The following is a 14,116-nucleotide window of genomic DNA, read 5'->3' on the forward strand; positions in this document are numbered from 1 at the left end:
CTTTCCGGCCTCTAGCCACTAGAGGACCTTGATGTTGAACTGTAAACAGCCTGGCCCTGTTAGGCTCCAGTGCTGAGGGGGGGGTGGGGGGCGGGGGTTGTTTTTTATAAACAGTCAGGAGAGGACAGGAAGATACCCTGGTAGGTGGCAAGATGGATAAATATGCAGGAATGCTGTGGGACGGCATTGGGATCCCCCCCGCCCCCCACACCCGGCCTGCTGTCAGGTGCGGAGGCCTGACCCTGAGCTGCCGCTGCCGTTGTCCCCAGGCCTGCCGAGACCGGTGTTCCCGCTGGACCGGGATGCAGAAGAGGAGCGGAAGCGGATGTGTGAGGAGCCGCTGGGCCTGGCCAGCCTGGACCGTGAGCGGGGGGTGCTCCTCAGGTGAGCTGCTCGCCCCCCTCCCCTCATTATCACCATAGTGACCTGTATCATCACTTCAGCTGCATGTGACCCCCCCCCACCCACCCCTCCAGGGACAACAAAGAACGGGTCGAGTTTGCCAGGATCCACCCCTCCAGCAGTTGCCATGGCGACCTCACCTCCCACCTCATGGTGCCGAGCGGGACCTCTTTACAGGCCAGCCAATTAGGGGCCGACCCTACTGCACACGCCCACCCTCCTCATCACCATTGGATGCCACGGACGGGAAGTCCATCCTTATGGATGACGGGACATTCTTATGGTGCGTAGAGCAATAACCTTTCAGTCTGGATGTCCCACCGTAAATATACTGCAATTGCATCTAAACCATGTTTGCATTTATTTGCAGTAGACAGCAAATTTATTTAGCAAATTATGTATTTTTTTCTATTTAAAATCCATACTATGTTCACTGTATTAAGGTCCAGTGATGATGCCCCTGCTGGTCACTGTCAGGTCCTGGTTTTCTAACATGTACCCGGTCTCATGTTTGCCCCCCCCCCAGGGATCAGCCACGCGGCCCTGCACCAGAACCTGCCCCCGGGCTTCTCGGCGGCCATGCCCAGCCCCCTCCAGCCAGTTCTCCCCCTTCCCCAGGATCCCCCCACGCAACTGGTGGTGCTGCCCGGGGAGCCCGCCACGCACCACTTGGGTACGACCCAGCGCCGTGCCCCGGACGCGGCCAAGCAAGCTTACGGGAAGCTACTGCAGCAAATAACGAATGAGAAAAAACAGCCGGATACATGCGGCTGTAGCGAGCCACTGGGAAACAATAACAATCGCTCGTCATTCGGTTTGGTCAACAGTATCAATTTTTATGTGACTTGTCCTGGGGAAAGTTCTAGCAGCGGCTAACAAACCCACGCCACCTTCGTCACCTTTTCTTGTCACCATAATATTGTATTAAACAAAGTGGGTGTGTGACAAAGGTCTTGTGTGACCACAGTGTGTCTCTAAGCTAGAAAGCAACTTATGATTGGGCAGAGTGAGATTCCAAGAATTCTCCTTCATTGGCCTACTGAGAAGAGCTCTGCCCCCTGTGCTCTATGATCGGCCATCAGTAGTACACAGAACCACTTACAGCTGAATTAATCTGATTTGGAGCCTGTAGCCAGGGGAGTGTGGCACCCACGGAACTGCATGCTCACTGGGAGCCGACTGTGCAGCTGGCGCAGGCCTTGTCAAACCCCCTGCCCCTCCCCCAGTCAGAGATTGGCAAACGAGCTGTGAAATTTAATTAGCCCCCTGGTTTCCTGTGGGTAGGGTTAGGGTGGAGAGGGCCACATCCCCTGGTGAAACATTAGCAGGGCTGGGGTAAAGGGCCCCGTGTCATGGGGGTTAAGGGCCCCCGGGTCATTGGTGAAAAAAGGGCCCCGGGTGGGGTAAAGGGCCCCTGGTCGCTGGGGTAAAGGGCCCCAAGTCATCGGGGTAAAGGGCCCTGGGTCTCAGGGGTAAAGGGCCCCAAGTCATTGGGGTAAAGAGCCCCTGGTCGCTGGGGTAAAGGGCCCCAAGTCATCGGTATAAAGGGCCCTGGGTCTCAGGCGTAAAGGGCCTCAAGTCATTGGGGTAAAGGGCCCTGGGTCTCGGGGGTAAAAGGCCCCAAGTCATAGGGGTAAAGGGCCCCAAGTCATTGGGGTAAAGGGCCCTGGGTCTCAGGGGTAAAAGGCCCCAAGTCATAGGGGTAAAGGGCCCCAAGTCATAGGGGTAAAGGGCCCTGGGTCTCGTGGGTAAAGGTCTCTTTGTTACACTCCCTTAGTGTAAATAGCTGAAAGTGTAACATTATCATTAACCCCCCCCCCAAACCTTAGCCGACTGTGATATTGAGTAGGTCTCCAGTACTGGGCATCTGCTTTCGGGGGGGAGGGGGGCTGAGATTGGTCTCTTGACTGCGATTCACCAGGGTGGAGTGAAAGCAGTTCCACTCTGGCTAGCGGGGGGGGGGGTGGGGGGGGGGGTCGTGCAGGACGAGGGACAGGTTTTTAACTCCCTTCTAAAGAGTCGGGAATTTGGGGCAAGGGCAGGGGAAGGTGCTGAAGTGGGTAAAAAGCTGATCCATGTCCCGCCTGAGGTTGGGGGGGGGGCAGGGTGAATTAGTATCAGGCTGATTTCAGGGTGACTCTGGTACCTTCATGGAGACGTGTGGGATTATGGGCGCAGGAAGATTCTGGAATCGTGTGACAGGGTGTGGGCTCAGGAATGTGTGAGCGTATCTGTCTGCCATGTGCGCGTTTGTGTGTGTGAACACCTTCCCTCCTCTCACCCTCTATCTCTCCCCCCACAGATGTGATGGACCAGCCCAGTCTGTGGCCCCCTGTTTACGGGCCCCGGGTCCCCGCCTCTCACATGCAGCACCCTGCTGTGTACTCTCGCTCCCAGTTTCTACGGCAACAGGAGCTGTACGCTCTGCAGCAGCAACAGCAGCAGCAGCACCGGACGACGCAGGTCACAGAGCTGCAGCACCGGAGCGGCCACAGCCAGGTGCCACGCAGATGCACACACACACACACACACACACACACACACACACACACACACACACACACACACACAGAGACACACACACACACACACACACACACACACACACACAGAGACACACACACACACACACACACACACACAGACACACACACAGACACAGACATGCACACACACACACACACACACACACACACAGACACACACACACACACACACACACACACACAGACACAGACATGCACACACACACACACACACACACACACACACACACACACACACACAGACACACACACACACACACACACACACACACAGACATGCACACACACACACACACACACACACACACACACAGACACACACACACACACACACACACACACACAGACACACACACACACACACACACACACAGACACAGACATGCACACACACACACACACACACACACACACACACACACAGACACACACACACACACACACACACACACACACAGACACACACACACACACACACACACACAGACACACACACACACACACACAGACACACACACACACACACACACACACACACACACAGAGACACAGACATGCACACACACACACACCGACATGCACACACACACACACAGACACACACAGAGACACAGACATGCACACACACACACACACACACACACACACACACACAGAGACACAGACATGCACACACACACACACAGACACACACAGAGACACAGACATGCACACACACACACACACAGACATACACAGAGACACAGACATGCACACAAACACACACACAGACACACACACAGACATGCACACACACACACACACACACACAGAGACACAGACATGCACACACACACACACACAGACATACACAGAGACACAGACATGCACACAAACACACACAGACACACACACAGACACACACACACACACAAACATGCACACACACACACACACACAGACACAGACATGCACACACACACACACACACAGACACACAGACATGCACACAAACACACACGCAGACACACACACATGCACCTTCCCAGCCGTCTCTGCTGCTGCCCCCAGACACACATCATCATCTTCCTTTCTTTTTTTTTTTCTCTTTTCCCTGTTTTTGTTATTCTGTAGAAATGATGCTGGATTGTATCACAACACACCCATGTACAGCGCTTTGGGCCGACTCTGTCGTGAAAGGCGCTATATAAAAATGAATTGAATTTAACTGTGGACTGGCAGTTATGGCCCAGTAGCGGTTCCCCGTACATCTTAATGGCTCTTCTCCCGTGGAACGAGGCTGTTGGCATGCGAGTAGCCCAAGGTGCACATCAGCTGGCGGCCTCACTGGCGCCCCCTCCAGCCCACCGGTCTCCATGCGGCATAACCGAGAGAGAAAGCATAAACAAATAAGACACACATTGCAGCTGTGGTTTTTCTGGTGGGAGGGGCTGACTGCCAGACAGCAGTGAGTCGTTAGGAAGATGTATGCTGATCCTTTGGGCTTATGCACGCGTCTTCTCCGGGGAATGCTGATGTTCCGGAAGGCCCATTAAGACAGAGCACCGGTCCTAGAGCACCAACAGCAGCCTGGGAGGGGGCCCTGAGCCCCAGGGCATTCCCCAGGAGGCCTTTGTATGGAACGTTTTCTCATCTCTAACTTTTGGTTCCCTATGATACACAGAGGAAGATGGGGGACCCTCATGTGGAGGTGGACGACCTGCTGTCAGAGCCCAGGACCCCCAAACCCACCAAGCCCTTCTCCCTCACCCCTTCCAGCAAGAGTGCCCCCTCCCCCGGCTCCTGTGCCTCCCGCCTCTCCCCGTGCTGTGCCTCGCCCTCCCTGCACCCCCACGGCAAAGCAGCGGCCGCCACCCCCCGCTCTCCTGCCCTCAGCCCCACCCCATCTCACCTGTCGAAGGGAGTGGAATCCCAGGACAAGCGTGGCAAAGGGCAGCCCCCCCAAGACTACCCAGAATCCCTGGAACCTGGTGAGTGAACCACACACAAGCAGACACAGACTGAGTGCTTTAGCGTAGTCTCCCTAAGGCTTGTGTCAATAGCTGTAGCATGTGTGAGTTGCTGTTGGTTGTGTGTGTGCTAGCGTAGCCTAACTAGGGCTTGTGTGAGTTGCTGTTAGTTGTGTGTGTGCTAGCGTAGCCTCCCTAAGGCCTGTGTGAGTTGCTGTTGGTTGTGTGTGTGCTAGCGTAGCCTCCCTAGGTCTCCTGTCAGTAGCTATTGCACTTGCATGTTAGCGTAGCCTCCCTAGGGCTCGTGAGAGTTGCTGTTGGTGGTATGTGGATGTTAGCATAGTCTCCCTAGGGCTCATGTGAGTTGTGCATCTTGCTCTTTTTACTGTGTAAGTGACCTCAGTGACAGCTAGCCTGGCTTTCCAAGTCTGTCACCTCCGTAACGACTCAAACACCCCGCCCGCCCAACCAAAACACATCAGCCACATTTCTAATCAGGCACATTTGTGAAAGCTGGCAGGGAGAGAAGAGGCCTCTCGCATCCAGCCTACGCTGTGACACCATTAAAAAGGAGCTGTTTCCCTTCAAATCACACCTTTGGTGGCGCCATTGGAAGTCCAATGCCCCGCCCACTTGCCTGCCTAGGCCCTGCCCACTTACCCACCCAGACTCCGCCCCTCATTACACTGGGCCTGCCTACCCACCCTACAGGGAAATTAAAAACTGGAGAAAAAGAGTGGCTGAGATATTTCTGTGCTGCTCTCAAGGTTAGACCAGCGGGGGGGGGGTAAGCCAGGGACACGGGGAAGTGAGGAAGATAAGAAAGGGAAAGTCTGTCTTTGATTCAGAGCGAGAGAAAGGCAGTAATGAAAAGACTGGGATGGTGTGGCGCATGTAGTTCTGTTTGGTGTATGTGTGTGTGGGTTTAACACTGCCACTACACGAGCGGAAGGATACGCATTCATCTGGCAGTGTTGTTTGACTGAGGGTGGGGCGCATGAATACCATCAATAACACGGCTTTGGTGGTGACATGGTGCCTGCAATCACACATACACAGCATAGTGTCATCAATGTCCAGCTCAGCTTCAGTAAACACACGCACACGCACACGCACACGCACACACACAGAGCCAAAGTGCATAGTAAGTGGCATCCTGCAGAATGTACCCAGATCCTTAAAACCCCTCTCTGCTCAGTGTTCAGTGTTAATTGTTGATTAATTCATTCTCATAGATTTTAGAAAAAAAAATCAATTTTCTATTTACCTCTAAATAGTTGTGATGCTTTTCATTAATACCAGTGACGCGCATGATTAAACGGTTAAATATGTCCTTCAGCTTGTTCCTGACAACACAGTGAGCTTCCAGAAACCCCCCCCCCCCACTGCATGAAGAGTTCAGGTGCCTGGGAGGGGGCTGATGTTCTTTTTTCCCGTGTCCTGTTCCTAGACTTACCGCCTGGCTACACATATCCGGCCATGGGCTACCGGGGTGGCCCCTCCCCCCAGGACGTCCGATTGGCTGAGCCCGCCGACCTGGAGGCGGTGCAGGTTGAGCCGACGGAGCCGGGACCACAATCCCTCCCGTTTGCCCGGGCAGGGCAGGACCTCGACAATGACAGAGAGGAGCACCCCGATAGGACTGCTGAGGAGGAAGAAGGTCCCCGTGGGGGTGTGGAAGGGCGGAGGACGAGGGACGACCTGCAGGGGGAGCTGTTTGTCTGCCCTGTGGCTGAAGTCCCGCCCACCGGGCCCAGTCTTCTGGCCTGTCCTGCAGGGAAGGAGTCCCTGGCAACAGATGCTTGCCAAGAGGAACCGGACATGGTGGGAGCCTCTGAGGATGAATGTCAGGTGGAGGAGGCGCAGGCGCAGGCGCAGGCGCAGGTGGAGACGCAGGTGGAGGCGCAGGTGGAGGAGATCCAGGAGCATGAGGAAGGCCTCTGGGACCAGCATCCGACTGTGGACATTTCCACCGATACCTTCTCCCCTGGCTCAGCGAGGGAAGAGGAGCTGGTGACCTCCGGGGAGGGTATGAGGGGGTCATCGGGGACCCCCCCGGCGAGCCCCGCCCCCAGCGCGGCCTCCTGCCCCACACCCTCTCACGCCGTTGCCCGCTGCATCTGGAGGCTGGAGCTGCTGATCGCCGCCGCCCTCTGCGGTGACCCTACCCCAACCCTAACCGCCCCCCCGCAGCCCCATGGGCTCTTGGCTTGGGCTCCCCACCGCGGCATGGAACTACTGAGCGAGCTGGCCGGCCTGGAGCAGCAGCATCAGCAGGGTGAGCCCCCCCCCCCAGTCTGCTTATGTACATTATAAACTTATACACGGGGGGGATTCTTGGATTTTTAACAGTGAGGGGCATAAGAGGGGCCATAAGTCATACAGAGGGCACCTTATCATTAGCCAATGACATGTTTTGAATCAGGAAGGGGCACTCTGAGGGCCAATCAGCTTTGGCCCCGCCCCCATAGGCAACCTTGCTTATACACACACAGTCATATATACACACACACACACACACACACACACACACACACGCACCCTAATGCTCTCTGGCCACCATCTGACAAACACAGAGAACTTCATCTCACACCCACGCTGCATATTCCAGAACTTTCCAGAGCCTGGGGTGCGGACTCCCCCACACTTTGCAGTCGGCTTCCATAAAGACTCCAGCGTATAATCTTTCACATCCTGAATACCAAAAATAAGTCGATAAGTAAGTCACTTAAAACACATCAGGCATTTCTCACCAAGGACCAGAGCTGGAAAGTCAGTGTGATTTCAGACGTAGTTCGAACTCTGTAATTAGGCCCCATTGTCTTCAAAGTCTGCTGAAGGTGTGTCTCTTTCTCCCTGTTTCTGTGGGGTGGGGCGTTTCTGTCCCTCAGGCCCCCGTAGGCGTCTGTGCCGGTGCCTTTCAGGAAGATGAGACGCCTTGTTGTTAAGGAAAGAAAAAAATAAAAGTAAACAAGTAAGAGTACCAGCTTAAGGAGCAGCAGCGCGAGGCTCACGCTGTGACTCAGTGCCGCTTAACATCCCGCCGAAACAGGACTCGGGGTTTGACCCATGCAGACACTGCAGCCTTTCTGAGTGTCTGTCCTCACCTATTTATTTCACAGGAGTACATCAGGTTAAGTCCCTTTCACATAACATCAGCAGGGTCTATCTTCATGGTACTTAAAACATCAGCTTTGAGGGTGCAGTGAAGGATGTGTGTTTGTGACTAAACACTGCTGTGCTTTTGTGTCGGGGGCTGATATGTGTCTGGTTAAGGCATCCAGCTGTCTGCAACTATGACCACCAGCTGCAGATGCGTAATGCAGTGAGGTATGATCCAGTCGTTGGTGTGATCTAGTCATTGGTATGATCCAGCCATTGGTGTGATCTAGTCATTGGTGTGATCCAGCCATTGGTGTGATCTAGTCATTGGTGTGATCCAGCCGTTAGTGTGATCTAGTCATTGGTGTGATCCAGCCGTTAGTTTGATCTAGCCGTTGGTGTGATCCAGCCGTTGGTGTGATCCAGTCGTTGGTGTGATCCAGTCGTTGGTGTGATCCAGCCGTTGGTGTGATCTAGTCATTGGTGTGATCCAGCCATTAGTGTGATCTAGTCATTGGTGTGATCCAGCCGTTAGTGTGATCTAGTCATTGGTGTGATCCAGCCGTTAGTTTGATCTAGCCGTTGGTGTGATCCAGCCGTTGGTGTGATCCAGTCGTTGGTGTGATCCAGTCGTTGGTGTGATCCAGCCGTTGGTGTGATCTAGTCATTGGTGTGATCCAGCCATTAGTGTGATCTAGTCATTGGTGTGATCCAGCCATTAGTGTGATCTAGTCATTGGTGTGATCCAGCCGTTAGTTTGATCTAGCCGTTGGTGTGATCCAGTCGTTGGTGTGATCCAGCCATTGGTGTGATCTAGTCATTGGTGTGATCCAGCCATTAGTGTGATCTAGTCATTGGTGTGATCCAGCCGTTAGTTTGATCTAGCCGTTGGTGTGATCCAGCCGTTGGTGTGATCCAGTCGTTGGTGTGATCCAGTCGTTGGTGTGATCCAGCCGTTGGTGTGATCCAGCCGTTAGTGTGATCCAGACACGCTTGGTTAGGATGTGGCCATAGGTGGATTCTCATTCCTCGGGCATCTTTGGAGTCGCTCCCCCCTTCTTAGTGAGGCTCCTTGGCCCCCCTCCCCTAACCCTACCTCACTGGGACGGCGTGCGGCTGATTGTATTGATTTGAGGGCCAGCCACAATAGCTCATGGGAAGGTGATGTCATCCAGGTGCCAGAACCCGACCCTGGACAGGATCTGACATCACGGGTGTGTTAATTCAGGGACTGACATCATCTGACCTCTTGCATCAAGGGCAGGGACAGGCCGCCTCTTAATAACCCCCCCCCCCCCTCCAGACATTCCTCACCCCTCCCACTCCCTGCCTCACTGTGCAATCCCAAGCCTATTACAGTTTTAGTGTCTTGATCACCATTTTGCTCTCAGGATGGACCCCCACCTGTCCAGCAACCCCCCCCACACACGTTTGCTGTTAGAGTCAGAAATATCTCACGAGCAGTAAGGTCAGCAGAGGGTCCTCGTGGCTGTGTGTGAAAACCACAGTGCTCAGCCCCCCCCAGCCCCCCCCAGGATGCCTCTCTCCCTCCCCCTCTTTCTCTCCATTTTTTACTTTTTTCCTTCGTACCGCCTCCCCCAGCAAAGGGGTCATTTCTGGGAATGAAATGGGAACTTGCCAAACCCTGTTATTGCTCCCCGTGCCCCCCCTCCCCGTGCCCCCCTCCCTGTGCCGCCGTGCCGCCCTCCTACAGCAGCGTACGTGGCTCCTTTGCCATCTCCATGGCGTCGCCGTGGTCGCTGCCCCCCCTCCTCGATATGTAGATCACCTGGCCTCAGCCTTAATGACACTGACGAAATTCAGATTAGCCCCCCCCGACCCCGAGTGCTGTGGGTGCCCCCCTGACTTGACGCGATGTGACACATTCATGTCTGCTTCAACGCACTGCCCTGGCTGCGCAGATGTGGACACAGGGTGTGTGACTGCGTGGCTGAGTGACACAAACGCAACCATGCCCAGAGGGATGAGCAGACATAGCTCTGTCCCGCCGCCCATCTCTGCAGCCTCTGGGGGGCAGTGTGGGAGGGGCGGCTTATGGTATGCCAGCTCAGTGTTGACTCTGATAATTAAAAGCAAACATCACCTCTGCTGCGCAGGCGAGGAGCTGCTGACCTTTGACCTCCAAAGCCTGGCCACCCTGGCGGCTGCTCGAGCCCTGGAGCTGGATGCTGGGGGCCACGTGGGGCCCAGAGCCGAGGCTGGGGCTGGGAGGCCTGGCTCCCTGCGGAGGACCCTCAACCTGCGCAGAAAGTGCAGCTGGACTCCCCGACACGAGCCGGTATGTGTGTGCCTGTGTCTCTCACTGTGTGTGTGTGTGTGTGTGTGTGTGTGTGTTCCTCGCTCTACTGCTGAGGAACTGAACCATAACCCCCCTGGCCACTGCCCCCCCCCCCCCCCCCCCACAGGTGTGCCCGACGAAGATCGCCATGGAGACGCTGGATGGGCAGGAGCTGGCCATGCGGGTTCGGCTGGCTGCCCTGCAGAGGCGCTACAAGGAGAAGCAGAAGGAGCTGGCAAAGCTTCAGAGGAAGCAGGACCACCAGTGAGTCACACGCCACGCACACGTAACACACACGCCAAACGCACACCACACGCCATGCACACGTCACACGCACACCACGTACACACCATGCACATGTAACACACACACCACACGCCATGCACACGTCACACGCACACCATATACAGGCCATGCCACCAAAGCACAGTCCTGCCTTATGCTGTGGCCACCAGCACAGCCAGTCCTCCCAGCAAGTAGCCTTGACCCTCCACCATGCACCATAGCTGACACAGTGCTCCCCGCCCCCCCAGGAAAGAGGAGACTTCTCGAAGCCCAGCTCGCCGCGGACCAGGCCGTCCCCGGAAGCGAAAATCCACCCCCAGTGCTGGTCCCCCCGTCCCCACAGAGGCCCCCAAGAGAGCCAGGTGAGCAGCCAATGAGCAGAGGGAACACTAGGGGGCGCCACCTCACTCTGTTTCCATGCTTCAGAGACTGTGTGTGTGTGTGTGTGTGTCTGTGTGTGAGCCTAGGTGAGCCAAACCCCCACCAGTGCTTACTCAAACTGCTGGCCACTTTGCATGAAGTGCCCATGAGGTCAGAGGTTAACTGAGCGGGGCGGGGGGTGGGGGGGGGGGAGGCGTCTGGTTAGTTACACCAGCAACCAGAGCAAACAGATCGGCATGAAGACAAATTACAGGCATCTGCCAGATGTTGTTTTAACGAAGTGGCTGCAATTAGCAGCACATGATGAACACACTGTTGTGAACGAGGCCTCCTTGAAGCATGTGTGTGTGTGTGTGTGTGTGTGTGTGTGTGTGTGTGTGTGCCAGAGCATGCACATGTGAGATACCTATCGACTCTGCCAGGATGACGGTGGAAATCTCACATTAGCTCAAACGAGGGAATTCGAGAGCTTAATCTGAGCAGCGAGCCAGAGCGATTAATCACAGACCATCGATCACCCCGGGGGACGGAGGTGGGGGGAGGAGGGGCGTCATCACAGTCAGTCTGTTCGCCTGACCTCCGGATCCTTGCTGTTTGCGACCTGCTTACCCGTGTGCTGGCGGTCAGCTGACTGCAGGAGCAACAGCCAAGCTTCCGTCACGCCGCAGCGTTTCCATGGAGACAGGGCCCGCGTCCTTCTTCCGTTTATTTGGCTGGCGTTCCTTTCCTCCATATCTGCTGCTGGGGGGTGTCCTTTGGGATCATCACGGCAATGCAGCGGTTTGTGGGACGGGGGTTGGGGGAACACGGAGCGATGATGTGGGGGGAGAGGGTGGTCTGGATGGGGTTAAAGGTCACACCTGGCTGGAGACTGAAGAGTTTGGGGGTCCGGAGGGCATGGGGGGTGGGGCTTGGGGTCCGAGTGCCGTTTAAATGAGATGGGGGGGGGGGTCTCCGCACGTGTGACATGACAAGGAGCAGGCCTGCTGGGAAGAGACCCCCACTGGGGTTGGGTGGACATCAGATTGGGATCCAGTACAGTCTGACAGTCCCACTGGGGGGAAGGATCGTGGATATGCCATGCTGCTGTGGAGCTGACTGGCCAGTAATCCAGTGGGGGGGGGGGGGGGAGGTACTGACTGGGCAGGAAACATAATCAGAGGGCTGCGAATTCTCAGAATCTCCCCACTATCCGCCGTACTGCACGACCCCTCCACAGGTACTGGGGGTGCAAGTATGTGACAAGGAGCGAAGAGGAAGCAGGAGGTCCTTCTCAGAGGGCATGGGGGGGGGCAGACGGCGGCATTAATGAGGCAGACCAGGGCCCACCGTATCGGGTTACACTGGGCCCTTCCTTACTGAGGCAGGATCGCGGTCACTGCGGATGTAGTTGGGGGGGGGGCAAGATGAGGCTCCTCCAGGGCACAAGGCTCCGGGTTCAAGCCCGTATTTATACCTCGGCAGGGGGTGCTGCCCTAAGCGTCCATGCCGGAAGGACAGCGGGTCTGGGACTGGGTTCACACTTCTGCTGGCTGCTGATTCGGATCAGAACAAACACCCCCAGCACAGGGAAGATTCTGGAAGCTCTTACCTTACTGACAACTGTGTGTGTCTGTGACCTAGACGGCTGTTCTTTCTGAAGAACCCAGAACCTGGTATCAGTCTCCTCTCTGGGGGGGGGGGGGGGGTGTATCTGTGCGTCTGTGTCTATCTGTGTGTATATAAATATGCATTTATGCGCAGGTCTGTGTGTGGGTGTGCAAAGGATAACTTTTGGGGGGAGGGGGGCAGCGAAGTGGGAATTTGGGGAAGCGAAACGCAGATCAGGGCCTGGGGTAAGTTTTGTTTGCATGAAGGGCAGCAGGCTGTGTGGGGGGGCGGGGGGGCGGAGCTGAGCGGAGCCGTCCCGTCACTCGATAGAGGTTAGTGTTTATTGATCCGGCGTTGAAGCTCAGGTCAGTGGACAGCCTCCCGCGGGACCCCCCCCCCATCTGTCTCTGCCCCCCCCCCCGAGTCTAAGCGCCCTACAGCAATTCTTCTGTATTTTTATTCCTCTAAAACGGACCTGCCCGCCCCTGGTCCACTGCACCCCCTCCACACAGGCCACTATTATTCTCCGCTCCTATCCCTCCTGCTTTCACTGCTGCTACACTCCTGGGGGGGTAGGGGGCATGTGTGTCTGAGGACACGGGTGTCATCTCCACTGCCCCTGTGTGTGTGTGTGTGTGCGTGTGTGTGTGTGTGTGTGTGTCTGTGTGTGTGTGTGTCTGTGTGTGTGTGTGTGTGTGCGTGTGTGTGTGTGTCTGTGTGTGTGTGTACTCAGATCAACATCCCCCCTGCTTCTATGACCCCCCCATCTCATAGTCACGTCAGAAATCGGGCCCTGCCCAGACCGGGGGCAATGAGTTTGAGGGCAGGCATACTGCCAGGCGGTCACCCCCCTAGGACAGCACAGACAGCCTCCACACACACGCCCCCCCCCCCCCCCCAGAACGGTGATGCCCTGGGATGGCGGCGCCCCCGTTAAAGGGCAGGCAGCCAGGACTAAGACAGCTGACGGAAAATAGGGCAGACTGGGGGGGCCAAGGTGGTTGGGAGGGTTTCTTTTGTTGTGTTTGTGGGTGGGGGTGCAGATAGATGGAGGGGGGGCAGAGCCCAGGGAGACACGTGTGTTTCAGGGTGGGATGCAGGGGGTCATTGGGGCTAATGAATACAGCCTCTCAATATTTCACCCCCCCCCCCCCCCCCCCCCCACTGCCTGTCTGGTGACAGAAGGGGGAGGAGGGTGGAGCAAGTGCTCAGTGGGCATTGGGGGGGGGCACACTCGTCTCAGCAGTACCCCGCTAATCACAGTCCTGTTCAATTAGCCACTGCGCAATCACCTCCCCCTCCCCGCCCCCCACCGGCGACTGGGTGGCGTTAACCCAGCAGGGAGAAGATCCTGTCACACTGCCGTCTGTCAGCCCACACTGAAGGCGCCCCCCCAGTCAATCAAAGCTCCATGACTGACAGCTCAGCCCATCTACTAGCCCCCAGGGGGGAAACGGGACCAGCGAGACGCTTGGCAAGAAGGGAAGTGTGGGGGGAGGACCCCCCCCCCCCCCATAGCCAAGGAGAGCTCAATATTAGATTCATTCAGAAAGCTGCAGGGG

General features: G+C 56.1%; 1 protein-coding gene across 5 annotated transcripts in view; it reads left to right on the top strand.

Annotated features, from left to right (window-relative positions):
• Window positions 1–14,116, top strand: part of bahcc1b (BAH domain and coiled-coil containing 1b) — an 86,180-nt gene that overhangs the window by 56,367 nt on the left and 15,697 nt on the right. For all 5 annotated transcript variants that reach the window (XM_072703929.1, XM_023820569.2, XM_023820566.2 and 2 more), the window contains 9 exons: window positions 270–384; window positions 477–685; window positions 929–1,075; window positions 2,705–2,901; window positions 4,612–4,918; window positions 6,348–7,175; window positions 10,117–10,298; window positions 10,426–10,562; window positions 10,832–10,945. In XM_072703929.1, the coding sequence (XP_072560030.1) occupies window positions 270–384; window positions 477–685; window positions 929–1,075; window positions 2,705–2,901; window positions 4,612–4,918; window positions 6,348–7,175; window positions 10,117–10,298; window positions 10,426–10,562; window positions 10,832–10,945 (2,236 nt within the window). The remainder of the gene's footprint in view (window positions 1–269; window positions 385–476; window positions 686–928; window positions 1,076–2,704; window positions 2,902–4,611; window positions 4,919–6,347; window positions 7,176–10,116; window positions 10,299–10,425; window positions 10,563–10,831; window positions 10,946–14,116) is intronic.

This window comes from Paramormyrops kingsleyae, chromosome 20 (assembly GCF_048594095.1).
Source record: "Paramormyrops kingsleyae isolate MSU_618 chromosome 20, PKINGS_0.4, whole genome shotgun sequence".
NCBI lineage: Eukaryota > Metazoa > Chordata > Actinopteri > Osteoglossiformes > Mormyridae > Paramormyrops > Paramormyrops kingsleyae.